Here is a 15304-nt window from a genome sequence, read left to right as displayed (position 1 = left end):
CACTTGAGAACCTATATGATTTTAGCTCCAGATTTCATGTTTGTTTCACCACATTAGTCATAATTTTTGCACTTGAGAACCTATATGACTTTAGCTCCAGACTTCATGTTTGTTTCACCACATTACACATAATTTTTGCACTTCAAAATCTATGACTTTAGCTCCAGACTTCGTTTGTTTCACCAATTTGGTAATTTTTGGACTTGAGAACCTATATGACTTTAGCTCCAGACTTCATGTTTGTTTCACCACCTTAGTCATAGTTTTTTGCACTTGAGAACCTATATGACTTTAGCTCCAGACTTCATGTTTGTTTCACCACCTTAGTCATAGTTTTTTGCACTTGAGAACCTATATGACTTCAGCTCCAGACTTTGTTTCACCACTTTAGTCATCATTTTGGCACTTGAGAACCTATATGACTTTAGCTCCAGACTTTGTTTGTTTCACCACTTTAGTCATAGTTTTTGCACTTGAGAACCAATATGACTTTAGCTCCAGACTTCATGTTTGTTTCACCACTTTAGTCATAATTTTTGCACTTGAGAATCTATGACTCTAGCTCCAGACTTCATGTTTGTTTCACCACTTTAGTTATTATTTTTGCACTTGAGAAACCCTCGATATGACTTCAGCTCCAGACTTCATGTTTTTTTTCACCACTTTAGTCATCATTTTTGCACTTGAGAAACCTCTATATGACTTCAGCTCCAGACTTCATGTTTGTTTCACCACCTTAGTCATAACTTTTGCACTTGAGAAACCCTCTATATGACTTCAGCTCCAGACTTCATGTTTGTGTGAGTTTGCTATTACTGCCACAAGTGGTGGAAAAGTGTATTACAACAGTGTTAAGAAACAGTGTTTGTCTACCTTATGGACTCCAATGGTGTCGGGGAAGCATCCCAGCAAACCTTTATACTCGTTGTTGGTCTCCATGAGGAAGTGGAGGTCTTTCTTGGGCTGGGGAGAGGGAAGACGCACACACATGCATGACTCTAAGAACGTAAACAATGTACTTCCTGTGGCTTGTAATCTTTGTTTCCTGTTACATTTAATAGATAACTACAGGATTCCCACCAGGAAGTGGCACACAGATAAGGAGGGAATAATATCTCCTGGTCTGCGTCACTAACAGCAGCTGTAATACCATGTCTGAGCACAGGGTGGCACTAGACTCCATGGCAACAAGAGGACCAGCATGCTTACCAGACAATACTGAAGGCACTTCACAGATAAACAAAAGGCCTGTTTCAGATTTTGCCACAAGTCAGAAATATTTATAAACTACATTCACACACGAGGAGGAGCACTTTTTTTGGATTTTTATTCTCAGTCCTTATGTAAGACAAGAACACATTTTTTCTTTTTTGATGCATTCTAAATAGTAAATAAATGCCATCAAAAGACAGCTTACAATGGAGCAAATTGGAGTTGCCTATAATGCCCTTAAAAAACATCCAAACACCTCCATCAAGGTTTTTTCTACATTTGGGGTTTCAAACGTTTTACACTTATGAAGCAAGCAGGGCCAATTTTTGTTAGTTTTATTTAAAAAAAAAACAATACAATATATGTATAAAAAATATACATTTAGGCCTCCACTCAGACTTGATCCCAGGGACCCAAAAGGGTTTTGGTCGAAAAAATATTAAAAATGTGTCATTATTCAGTATTATTTGTATTATTATTGAAGTTTCAAATCTCTAGATCATCGTGTTTAAAAATTTAAGTTGTATGCTCTTTTTGTCAAAGAAAACCCAGTTTTTTATGGAAAAAACACAAAATATGCAATATTTACACCCAATAACATTTTTAAGTGGAACATTTCCGATGATGTAATAACTGGAGCCTTAAAAAGGTCAAAAACTCATAACACCATTGTATTTTAATTCATTATTATTTTTTCAACAATGACACTTAAAAACAAATCACACTAAAATTATTGGGGATCCACTCAGTGTTAAAACATTAGAATTATTTTTTTACTGTTTACTTTTAACACAATAATCTCAAAATCTACTTCAGATCTATCTGTCAATTATAAGTTTTATTGTTGTTTATATTTTTTGTTTTAGGCCCTTCTTTTAAAAAAAAACAACTCAGTTTTTTTATATGGCAAACACGAAATATGCAACATTTTCCCCCAAATATCTCTAAGTGTAATATTTAATGTGACATAATTGGAGCCCTGAATAGGTCAATAATTCGGGTACTCCGGCTTCCTCCCACCTCCAAAGACATGCACCTGGGGATAGGCCCCTCCCACCTCCAAAGACATGCACCTGGGGATAGGCCCCTCCCACCTCCAAAGACATGCACCTGGGGATAGGCCCCTCCCACCTCCGAAGACATGCACCTGGGGATAGGCCCCTCCCACCTCCAAAGACATGCACCTGGGGATAGGCCCCTCCCACCTCCAAAGACATTCAACTGGGGATAGGCCCCTCCCACCTCCAAAGACATTCAACTGGGGATAGGCCCCTCCCACCTCCAAAGACATGGGCCTGGGGATAGGCCCCTCCCTCCTCAGGGCCCTCCCTCCTCCAAAGACATGCACCTGGGGATAGGCCCCTCCCACCTCCAAAGACATGCACCTGGGGATAGGCCCCTCCCACCTCCAAAGACATGCACCTGGGGATAGGCCCCTCCCACCTCCAAAGACATTCAACTGGGGATAGGCCCCTCCCACCTCCAAAGACATTCAACTGGGGATAGGCCCCTCCCACCTCCAAAGACATGGGCCTGGGGATAGGCCCCTCCCACCTCAGGGCCCTCCCTCCTCCAAAGACATGCACCTGGGGATAGGCCCCTCCCACCTCCAAAGACATGCACCTGGGGATACGTTTATTGGCAACACTAAATGGTCCCTAGTGTGTGAATGTTGTCTGTCTATCTGTGTTGGCCCTGCGATGAGGTAGCCACTTGTCCAGGGTGTACGCCGCCTTCCGCCAGAATGCAACTGACATAGGCTACAGCACCCCCACCACCCCAAAAGGGACAAGCGGTAGAAAATGGATGGATGGACGGCTAGTTTTTGGCAGAACGGTGGTAAGCAGAGCACTCCTGCTGCATAAACAGGGCTATGTTTTTTTCTCCTGAATTTAGTACCACTATCATCCATCCATCCATTTTATACCGCTTGTCACTTTCGGGGTCACTGGAGCCTATCTCAGCTGCATATAATACTTATAATCCGAAAAATACGGTATTTAGCGACTATTTAGGCTCCTCCAAGCTACTTTTTCTAGGTCTTATTGGACATTGTTTGAGAAGATGAATATGGCTCACAGGCAGCTCCGTCTTACTCGGGATATTACAAAGAAAAAAAGTTATTTTGTATTCCTAAACGGATTTCTTTTGGTTTTCTGGTTTATTGCTCACTTTTTTTTTTATCTCAGCCGCACATGTGTCAAGGCCAATTATGCAAATTAGATGTGGTTCAGTTCTGTGGTACACATTGAGGACCTGCTACAAAATAATCAAAGATCCTCTATACGACAGGAGTGCTGCACACATGTAAGTAGCCTATGTCCAGATTTAGCCGGTCGAATGTCGCCTGTTCTATATTGTGTCGGCCTTCTTCTTCTTCCTGTGCAGATCCCAGCCTCAGGACACTGGGTTAAAGGGTCCAGGAGCAAGTAGGATGTAAACACCGCCGGCAGGAAACATGTGACACGTGAGTGAGGGCCTGCCAATGATGTGCCCGATAAAAATGCACTGAAATACAGCACAGAAGTTTGGACACACCTTCTCCTCATTTCAATGTGTTTTCTTTATGTTCATGACTATTTACATTGTAGGTTGTCGCATCAAAACTATGAATGTACACATGTGGAGTTATGTACTTAACAAAAAAAGGTGAAATAACTGAAAACAAGTTTTATATTGTAGTTTCTTCAAAATAGCCACACTTAGCTGTGATTACTGCTTTGCACACTCTTGGCATTCTCTCCACAAGCTTCAAAAGTCACCTGAAAAGGTTTCCACTTCACATGTGTCATAGTTTTGATGCCTTCAGTGACAATCTACAATGTAAATATTCTTGAAAATAAAGAAAACACATTGAAATGAGAATATTTCATATTCTAGTTTCTTCAAAATAGCCACTCTTTGCTCTGAGTACTCTTTCGTACACTCTCAGTATTCTTTACATGAGCTTGAAGAGGTAGTCACCTGAAATGGTTTTCACTTCACAGGTGTGCTTGAAGCTCATGGAGAGAATGCCAAGAGTGTGCAAAAAAGTAATCAGAGCAAAGGGTGGCTATTTTCAAGAAATTAGAATATGAAATATTCTCATTTCAATGTGTTTTCTTTATTTTAATGACTATTTACATTGTAGATTGTCACGGAAGGCATCAAAACTATGACCCCTATGAAGTGCAAACTATTTCAGGTGACCTTTGAAGCTCATCAAGAGTATCCAAAAAAGTAATCAGAGCAAAGTGTGGCTATTTTGAAAAACTAGAATATAAAACATGTTTTCAGTTATTTCACCTTTTTTTGTGAAGTACATAACTCCACATGTGTTCATTCATAATTTTGATGCCTTCAGGGACAATCTACAATGTAAATAGTCATGAAAATAAAGAAAACACATAGAAGGTGAGTGCAAACTTTTGGCCTGTACTGTACATTTCTGTGATGCTCTGTCGTCCGACTTACAGGAGGGAAGGGATTCATATGGTTAATCATTTCGCAATGCAGTCTGCTAAAAATGAGGGAAAGCGCCACTCTACATAGCAACTGAGACTGTGGCCAAAGTTGGAATTGCCACAAAACACATTTTAAAACACTCGCGGCGCAGGTGCAAATCCCCCCCCCCAATTTGTCGCGTTTCATGTGTCAGGTAAACCACAACAAAGGGGGCCATAAATTCCCCTTCCTACTGTATGAACACAAACACTGACGTCGTGACACAATGTGAGATAAGGTTGACAACAAAATGACATAAATTTGGCTCTCCAAATAGTAATATTTACCTGCTCCGCTACTAACTGTGCTATCTCCTCGTAGGTCTTCCCCGCTGCCGTCATGGCGTCCGTCAGGGTGGACTCGCCTGCATCGGTGAGATATTCACATGTTTATTATCTTTTTTAAGTACTACATCACAAAAACAAAATAATTTGTGAAATACTGTGTGAATGTGTAGCCTAGCTGACATAAACTGAGCACTATAACACTTGCCAGTATGTCACAGCCTATCATAGCAATCCCTAGTTATAACCTGCCGGGTGCACTCTGGTACAGTCTTTTTCAACTTTCTGTGAGCCAAGGGACATTTTTTGCATTGAAAAAATGCGGAGGCACACCACCAGCAGAAATCATTAAAAAGCGAAACTCTGTTGACAGTAAAAAATTGTCTAAAGTGTTGGATATGACTTTCAAGCATGCATGACTATAGCTCTTGTCTCAAAGTAGGTGTACTGTCACCACCTGTCACATCACACCCTGACTTATTTAGCAGGGGGTGTATATTGTAGCGTCCAGGAAGAGTTAGTGCAGCAAGGGGTTCTGTGTATTTGTTCTGTTGTGTTTATGTTGTGTTACGGTGCGAATGTTCTCCCGAAATATGTTTGTCATTCTTGTTTGGTGTGGGTTCACAGTGTGGCGCATATTTGTAACAGTGTTAAAGTTGTTTATACGGCCACCCTCAGTGTAACCTGTATGGCTGTTGACCAAGTATGCATTTCATTCACTTGTGTGTGTGAAAAGCCGCAGATATTATGTGATTGGGCCGGCATGCAAAGGCAGTGCCTTTAAGGTTTATTGGCGCTTTCTACTTCTCCCTACGTCCGTGTACCACTCCGTACAGTGGCCTTTTAAAAAGTCATACATTTTACTTTTTGAAACCGATACCGATAATTGCCGATATTACATTTTAAAGCATTTTTCGGCATCTCTAGTTTTTATCCTTCTTTGTGGGTACTGCGTGGCGCAGTGGGGACAGTGGCCGTGCGCAACCCAAGGGTCCCTGGTTCAATCCCCACCTAGTATCAACTTCACCCTTGCTCCTGATGGGTGCTGGTTAGCGCCTTGCACGGCAGCTCCCTCCATCAGTGTGTGTGAATGTGTGTATGGGTAAATGTGGAAGTTGTGTCAAAGCGCTTTGAGTACCTTGAAGGTAGAAAAGCGCTATACAAGTACAACCCATTTATCATTTTACATTTTACATTGTTGATTGTCATGTCATGTTCAGATGTACATTGTGGACGCCGTCTTTGCTCCACAGTAAGTCTTTGCTGTCGTCCAGCATTCTGTTTTTGTTTACTTTGTGGCCAGTTCAGTTTTAGTCTCATTCTGCATAGCCTTCCCTAAGCTTCAATGCTTTTTCTTAGGGGGACTCACCTTTTGTTTATTTTTGGTTTCAGCATTAGACACCTTTTTACCTGCACCCTGCCTCCCTCTGTTTCCGACATCTACAAAGCAATTAGCTACCTGCTGCCACCTACTGATATGGAAGAGTATTACACGGTTACGCTGCCAAGCTCTAGACAGCACAGACACACAACAACAACACATCAGTTGCAGACTATTATTACTGGTTTGCAAAAAATATTTTGAACCCAAATAGGTTAAATGAGATAATCTCCCACGGCACAGTGGTTGAAAAACACTGGTCAAGACTGCTCTCATAATGTTAAAAATGCGTTTAGAAAGCAATTTTTAAGCCCTAGCTATGAAAATATTTGATTATAGCTAATGATTCCTATTTCGTGGAAATGTAGTTATCAGGGTAACATCCGCCGCGGCACAGTGGTTGAAAAACACTGCTCTAGTAGATAAGAGCCTGCCACAATGTGTGCAACATAGTTTACATTTCAATAAAACTTTTGTGACAAATAACTAGAGTGCATCCAAAAAGTAATCATAGCGCTTCACTTTTTCCACATGGTGTTGTTACAGCCTTATTCCAGAATGAAAAAGGTCACTTTTTCCTCAAAATGCTACACATTTTCATGCTGTGAGCAAAAAAAAACCCAGCTGCGTGCCTTTCCATATCATGTCCAATCATCTGCATTTACAATGAAGCTGTGGAAACATCTCAGTGAGCACCAGTGGAAACAGGATGCATGCTCAATTTACAGCAGCCTGTGAATACTAATGGTCTATGTATGGGTTTTGATTTATTTGCAAAGATTTAGAAACAAAGGGTGTTTCGTATAAAATGTTGATGAAAAAAAGCATGTATTGCATTTTTAAATAAGGCGGTAACATCACAAAATGTGTAATATCCTATTTGTTACACTGTAATACAAAAATAATAATATTAGTAAATCGAATTTGTCAGATTCAAATTCCAAAGATTATTATTTTTTTTAAATATACAGTACAGGCCAAAAGTTTGGACACACCTTCTCCTCATTCAATGTGTTTTCTTTATTTTCATGACTATTTACACTGTAGATTCACATCAAAACTATGAATGAACACATGTGGAGTTATGTACTTACTGAAAACCTGTTTTATATTCTATCCATCCATTTTCTACCACTTGTCCCTGTCTCAGCTGCATTCTGAGTTTCTTCAAAATAGCCACCCTTTGCTCTGATTATAGCTTTGCACACTTTTGGCATTCTCTCCATGAGCTTCAAGAGGTAAATCACCTTAAATGGTTCTCACCAAAAATCATAAAACCGATATCGCTAATTTCCGATATTACATTTTAAAGCATTTATCGGCCGATAATATCGGCAGTCCGATATTATCGGACATCCCTATTTATTATGCATTTTCAGTCGGTGCGATTTATACTCCAGACCGATTTATAATCTGAAAAATACGGTACCCGGAACCCCTTGCAGCATTAACTCTTCCAGGACGCTACAATGTGCACCCCTCCACCCCCACCCCTCCAACTCAACCTCCTTATGCTCCCTCAGTGAGAGCATGTCCCAAATTCCAAGCTGCTGTTTTGAGGCATGTTAAAAAAAATAATGCACTTTGTGACTTCAATAATAAATATGGCAGTGCCATGTTGGCATTTTTTTTCCATAACTTGAGTTGATTTATTTTGGAAAACCTTGTTACATTGTTTAATGCATCCAGCGGGGCATCACAACAAAATTAGGCATAATAAAGTGTTCATTCCACGACTGTATATATCGGTATCGGTAATTAAGAGTTGGGCAATATCGGGGTATTGCCAAAAAAGCCATTATTGGACATCTCTTGTCAATTGTACGGAATATGTACTGTATTGTGCAATCTACTAATAAAAGTTTCAATCCATCAATCAATCAAAAAAGCCATTTGCTACTAACAATGTGCAGAATTTCCAGACGATACCTTGATATCCACTGCTGGTGAACACCGAGGAAAGGTTTTGGAAGGCTTTACCAATCCGCTGATATTCCTTTGGCAGAGCTGAATGAAGAGGCATTGTGTTACGCCGGGAAAGAAATGCGATAAACAAAAGGTAATCGTAAGAAAAGACAACATACGCCCCGTGCATCTCTTCCAGTGCTCATGTCCCACTGTCAGGATCTCCTTCACGCCGTCGTCCATCGCTTTGGTAAACCTGCTGAACTGCTCGCATTTCTGCTCTCTGTCGGTAAACAATCATACCGGGTGAGTGTTCCTGTCACCTTGGTGCTGCTTTGTTGGTGTTTGCAAAAAAAAAAAATTAACCCGTCCTACTCACACTTCTACAGGGTCCAAGTCTGCAGCTTCCGGCTCTATGGTGGTGAAGATCATCACTCCCACTGTCTCATCCTTCTCGGCTTTTCTCTTCCCCGTTTTCCAGTCCTGCACCGCTCAAATATTAGCACGTTGGTCACCTGGGCGAGATTGAGAGAGCGAGCGTACCTTCTCGTCCTTGTACGTGAGGAACAGCTGGAATACTTCGCTGCAGGAAAGGACAGGGTGCCTGCACATCCTGCTCATCCAGCCCTGCAAGCGCTCCATTCGCATCTTGATGAACTCTTCCTCAAAGCGCCCTGGCAAAGGAAACGAAGGGGCGGTGCTCATCTGGGTCGGCCCGTACAGTCACTGAGAGGAGTCCCGCGCTCACCTGTCACCTGCTTGTCTGGTAAGGACGGGATGGGGATGGCAGAGCCAAATTTGTCCAGCAGCCTCTCGTAGAGCCAGTCAAAGTGCTTGTATCTGTGATTGACAGGGCGGTTTGTGGTCTGTGACCACAAGCCAGGGGGGTTACGAGACAGCTGGCGCGTGAGTAAAGGACGCAGGGACAGAGCTGCTTACGTTTGGCGTGATTTGGTACTCGATGTAGCTCTTGAGGCCGTACAGCTTTGAGCCTTTCTTGGGATCAGCGACCACACAGTCCAGCTGTGATTCTGGATAAAGCCACACCGGACCCACTTCTCCCATCTGGGAATCAGAGAAAAGTTGCAAAGAACAAGAAAGATAACACTCAAATTCCATACTTTTTATAGGATTAGGTCAAATCAAACGATGCTATATTTCGATACCTATGTTGCACGTGGCATCTCGTACGAATGCAAACTACCGTATTTTTCGGAGTATAAGTCGCTCCTGCCAAAAATGCATAACAAAGAAGGAAAACAACATATATAAGTCGCATTCTTGGGGGAAATTTATTTGATAAAAGCCAACACCAAGAATAGACATTTGAAAGGCAATTTAAAATAAATAAAGAATAGTGAACAACAGGCTGAATAAGTGTAGGTTATATGAGGCATAAATAACCAACTGCTATGTTAACCTAACATATTATGGTAAGAGTCATTCAAATAACTATAACATATAGAACATGCTATACCTTTACCAAACTATCTGTCACTCCTAATCCAGAAGTCCCATGAAATCTTATACGTCTAGTCTCTTATGTGAATTATCTCAAGAATATTATTAGATATTTTACGGTAATATGTTAATAATTTCACGCATAAGTCGCTCCAAACTATGAAAAAAAACTGCGACTTATAGTCCGAAAAATACGGTAGCTCAAGCACTTGGCTGTGAAACTAGCAGACTAAGCTGGACTGCCTCTATGTAATGTTGCATTTTTCCATGCCGACAAAGCAAGAAGAAGGCGCTCAAAAGTACAGTAAGGCTCCCGTTTTTCCAAAATGGGCCAACTTGATGCTTACTATTATTATTATTGGATCGGCCATAGACATGCTAAATATTAGCATTAGCAATTTTACGTGACCATTTTAAACGCCTCCAAATTTAGTAATTCAAACTAATGCAGGTGTGTAATAAGTACAATAGTTAGGTTTGTACTAGAGATGTCCGATATCATCGGCCAATAAATGCTTTAAAATGTAATATCGGAAATTATCAATATCTGTATCAAAAAGTAAAATTCATGACTGTTAAAAACGCCGCTGTGTACACGGACGTAGGGAGAAGTACAGAGCGCCAATAAACCTTGAAGGCACTGCCTTTGCGTGCCAGCCCAATCACATAATATCTACGGCTCTTCACACACACAAGTAAATGCAAGGCATACTTGGTCACACTGAGGGTGGCCGTATAAACAACTTTAACACTGTTACAAATATGTGCCACACTGTGAACCCACACCAAACAAGGACAAAGACATTTTGGGAGAACATCCGCACCGTAAAACAGAACAAATGCCCAGAACCCCTTGCAGCACTAACTCTTCCGAGACGCTACAATATACACTCCGCCCACCTCAACCTCCACATGCTCTCTCAGGGAGAGCATGTCCCAAATTCCAAGCTGCTGTTTTGAGGCATGTTAAAAAAAATAATGCACTTTGTGACTTCAATAATAAATATGGCAGTGCCATGTTGGCATTTTTTTCCATAACTTGAGTTGATTTATTTTGGAAAACCTTATTACATTGTTTAATGCATCCAGCGGGGCATCACAACTAAATTAGGCACAATAATATGTTCATTCCACCACTGTATGTATCTGTATCGGTTAATAAGAGTTGGACAATATCGGGATATCGGCAAAAAAGCCATTATCGGACGCCTCTAGTTTGTTTCAAAAATGTATGTAAAAATGTTTTATTTATTTTTAGAATACATTTTAAAAAATGTTTTTATTCCAAACAAATGAATGCAACCAGAAGGTTTTCTAATCTGTGACCTGTTTTAAAAAAAGTTTAATTATGACTGTTCTACCAATTAATACATTAGGAGAATCAGTTTGACTCTAGAATCGTGTTGAATTAAGAACCGATCTGGAATCCAACCGTCACACCAGGAATTGGAAGCGGATCAAATAATTAGGTGCCATAAAAGTCACAAACATCCTTTGTAGGGTTCAACAAATTGGCAAAGACAACTTCCTGGGTATGGCCACAGGAAGTAGTCTAAACATTACTGCCATCTAACGTCTTGGAAATGCAACTGCATGCAAAGTTTTCCATATAATACTTGCAAATGAGACATAGATACAACAACTGGACAGCTCAGTGTTAAATACTTTTTTTAAACAATTAACATTAGTAACAGATTTGAATGCACACAAAAGTACCAAAAATTGGTAGATATGAGTACCGGTATCGATTCCGAAGTAACGGGATTCGGTACCGTATCGATTCAACTGTGAAAGGTACCCATCCTTACGCTTAGTTTTGAGTGACACCCTCTATCACTGTGTTTTTGTCATGTGTAAAATATTGCAACAGGTGCTCAGTGGGAACACACGCCAGCCAAGTCAGCAAATAATTACGGACATCCTGCAAATAAGACCACTTACATAAATGGGTAGCTTTTCTTTACCCTTTGCGATCTGCTTGCAAAGGAGGTACAGCTCAGGTCCAGACTTTGAGAACCCTGGAAATCTGAAAGTGGAGGGGAAAAGATGGTCAGATGGCCGTAGACCAGTGTTTTTCAACCACTGTGCCGCGGCACACCTAGTCTGGTGTGTTGTGGGAGATTATGTAGTAATTTTACCTATTTGGGTTAAAAATATTTTATGCATACCAGTAATTATAGTCTGCAAATGATGTGTTGTTGTTGTTGACTGTCGGTGCTGTCTAGAGCTCGGCAGAGTAACCGTGTAATACTCTTCTATATCAGTAGGTGGCAGCAGGTAGCTAATCGCTTTGTAAACGTCGTAAACCAAAAATAAACAAAAGGCGGGTGCCCCTAAAAAGGCATTGAAGCTTAGGGAAGGCTATGGAAAACGAGACTAAAACCGAACTGGCTGCAAAGTAAACAAAAACAGAATGCTGGACGACAGCAAAGACTTATTGTGGAGCGAAGACGGCGTCCACAATGTACATCCAAGAATGTCCCCACAAAGAAGATAAAATCAACTGAAATATTTTTGATTGCTAAAACAAAGTAGGAGCGCAAGACAAGAAGTAAAACACTACACACAGGAAAACAGCAAAAAAGTGCAAATAAGTCAGGGTGTGATGTGACAGGTGGTGACAGTACACCTACTTTGAGACAAGAGCTATAGTCATGCATGCTTAGTTATGCTTTAAAGTCATATCCAACATTTGTGACAACAACTTTTTACTGTCAACGGAGTTTCATTTTTTAATGATTTCTGCTAGTGGTGTGCCTCTGGATTTTTTCAACGCAAAAAAAGTGCCTTGACTCAAAAAAGGTTGAAAAACACTGATGTAGACGACCAACACGTATGCCACAGGGCAGCCTCCAATTATGTGTATTTTTCTCGTTGTCTTACTTACAAAACCCAAAAGCAGAGAAGTTGTGAAGTTGTGTAAATGGTAAATAAAAAGAGACTACAATGATTTGCAAATCATTTTCAACTTATATTCAATTGAATAGACTGCAAAGACAACATATTTAACGTTCCAACTGGTAAACTTAGTTATTTTTTGCAAATATTAGCTCATTTGGAATTGGATGTTTAAAAAAAGCTGGCACAAGTGGCAAAACAGACTGAGAACGTTGAGGAAAGCTCATCAAACACTTATTTGGAACATCCCACAGGGGGACAGGCTAATTGGGAACTGGTGGGTGCCATGATTGGGTATAAAAGCATCCATCCATCTTCTTCAGCTTATCCGAGGTCGGGTCGCGGGGGCAGCAGCCTAAGCAGGGAAACCCAGACTTCCCTCTCCCCAGCCACTTCGTCTAGCTCTTCCCGGGGGATCCCGAGGCGTTCCCAGGCCAGCTGGGAGACATAGTCTTCCCAACGTGTCCTGGGTCTTTCCCGTGGCCTCCTACCGGTTGGACGTGCCCTAAACACCTCCCTAGGGAGGCGTTCGGGTGGCATCCTGACCAGATGCCCGAACCACCTCATCTGGCTCCTCTCCATGTGAAGGAGCAGCGGCTTTACTTTGAGTTCCTCATGGATGGCAGGGTTTCTCCCCCTATCTCTAAGGGAGAGACCCGCCACACGGCGGACGAAACTCATTTCGGCCGCTTGTACCTGTGATCTTATCCTTTCGGTCATGACCCAAAGCTCATGACCATAGGTGAGGATGGGAACGTAGATCGAGCGGTAAATTGAGAGCTTTGCCTTCCGGCTCAGCTCCTTCTTCACCACAACAGATCGGTACAACGTCTGCATTACTGAAGCAGCTTCCATGAAATGCTCAGTCATTCACAAACAAGGACGAGGCGAGGGTCACCACTTTCTCAACAAATGCGTGAGCAAATTGTTTAAAGTAACATTTATCAATGAGCTATGGCAAGGAATTTAGGGATTTCACCCTCTACGCTCCGCAATATCATCAAAAGGTTCAGAGAATCTGGAGAAATCACTGCACGTAAGCGACAAGGACGAAAACCAACATTGAATGCCCGTGACCTTCTATCCCTCAGGCGGTACTGCATGAAAAAGCGACATCAGTGTGTAAAGGAGATCACCACATGGGCTCATGAACACTGAAATTTCAGGCATTCCACCTGAAAAGCTTAAATGAGTCTCCTCATTTCCCAAATGTTTACTGAGTGTTTTACACAGTGGTAAAAATGCCCCTGCGCCAACTTTTTTGCCATTAAATTCTAAGTTAATGATTATTTGCAAAAAGAAAATAAAGTTTCTCAGTTTCAACATTAAATACTTTGGATTTGCAGTCTATTCAATTGAACATAAGTTGAAAATGATTTGCAAATCATTGTCCATCCATCCATTTTCTACCGCTTATTCCCTTTTTGGGGTCGCGGGGGGCGCTGGCGCCTATCTCAGCTACAATCGGGCGGAAGGCGGCGTACACCCTGGACAAGTCGCCACCTCGTCGCGACTTGTTGCAAATCATTGTATTCTCTTTTTATTTACCATTTACACAAAGTGACAACTTCACTGCTTTTAGGTTTTGTACACTAATGATGTTCTCTGCGTAGGAACCCTTACTTGAGTTTCATTGATGCGTGAGCTCCGCCTCGCTGCATGGCCGCGGCATCTCCAGATTCGGACTCTGCGTAGCCCCCGGTGGACTTCATGTCGTCCCACTCGTCGTCCCACTCGTCGTCGTCGACCCCTGAGGTAAAGACAACCAAAATGATGCGTATGAGCCGTGGTCAAGATGTCTACAATAGATGGATGCGTGTTACAGCACACAAACACTCAACAAAGAAGACAATCTTAACTAAATTAGTCAAAACAGGGTTTTTTGCCAACTTATCGGAATAGTTTAACTCTCCACCTTCAACAATTAATCCAACATTTAAATATGGATGTACATAAAACATACCATATTGTCATGAATATGACATATTACAGCTTCTGCAGCATAAAGATCGATATTTACTTTTAAAAAGGTCAATGAAGATGTTTATGTGCGTTTCTAAAGAGCACAAATTATTTTTTTGTGCCACAGCTGGTGTGTGAGTGAGTGAGTGACTGGAAAAAAGCTGTGAATACCTTTTTAAAAAGGTTAATAAAGAGGTTTTATTTGCATTTCTAAAGAGCAGAAATAATTTTTTTGTGCCACAGCTGGTGTGAGTGAGTGAGTGACCGAGAAAAAAGCTCTGACTGGCTACGGGAGAAGATGTTTGGTGCTTTAGTGAGTGAGTGACTGGAAAAAAAGCCCTGAATACCTTTTAAAAACGTAAATGAAGACGTTAATTCGCGTTTCTAAAGAGCAGAAATTATTTCCAACCTCAGATTAACAGAAGAAAATGGATGGATGGATTTATTTGACGGGAACAGTACAATTTAAATATTGCTCCCCATAGGTAACTGATGTCAAAGTACATAAGACTTCTAGCCACAGGCTCATCTGCAACCCTCGTCCCTGGTTAGGCTTTTAAAGAAGAGTAGAGAAAAGTGTAAAAGACAAGAACAAAAATTAAAACACATTAGAAATAAAAATTGGCCCCATTTGTCCATACTAGTGCTCACACTTCTGAATTTCCTTCAGCCACTTTTTCACTTTTGTGGAGAAAAGTTGAATGTCCGACTGTGTGTG

At 41.2% G+C, this 15304-nt stretch overlaps 1 protein-coding gene across 4 annotated transcripts in view; it reads right to left on the bottom strand.

Annotated features, from left to right (window-relative positions):
• Positions 1–15304, bottom strand: part of snx9b (sorting nexin 9b) — a 45324-nt gene that overhangs the window by 5577 nt on the left and 24443 nt on the right. For all 4 annotated transcript variants that reach the window (XM_061886216.1, XM_061886219.1, XM_061886218.1 and 1 more), the window contains 10 exons: positions 14248–14374; positions 11668–11752; positions 9205–9330; positions 9014–9131; positions 8809–8939; positions 8645–8748; positions 8445–8548; positions 8290–8367; positions 4983–5059; positions 874–963 (listed from right to left, as the gene is read on the bottom strand). In XM_061886216.1, the coding sequence (XP_061742200.1) occupies positions 874–963; positions 4983–5059; positions 8290–8367; positions 8445–8548; positions 8645–8748; positions 8809–8939; positions 9014–9131; positions 9205–9330; positions 11668–11752; positions 14248–14374 (1040 nt within the window). The remainder of the gene's footprint in view (positions 1–873; positions 964–4982; positions 5060–8289; positions 8368–8444; positions 8549–8644; positions 8749–8808; positions 8940–9013; positions 9132–9204; positions 9331–11667; positions 11753–14247; positions 14375–15304) is intronic.

This window comes from Nerophis ophidion, linkage group LG24, assembly GCF_033978795.1.
Source record: "Nerophis ophidion isolate RoL-2023_Sa linkage group LG24, RoL_Noph_v1.0, whole genome shotgun sequence".
NCBI classification, from domain to species: Eukaryota; Metazoa; Chordata; class Actinopteri; order Syngnathiformes; family Syngnathidae; genus Nerophis; species Nerophis ophidion.
The sequence above is the reverse complement of the archived record's forward strand: the minus strand, read 5'-3'. Positions and strand labels throughout refer to the sequence as shown.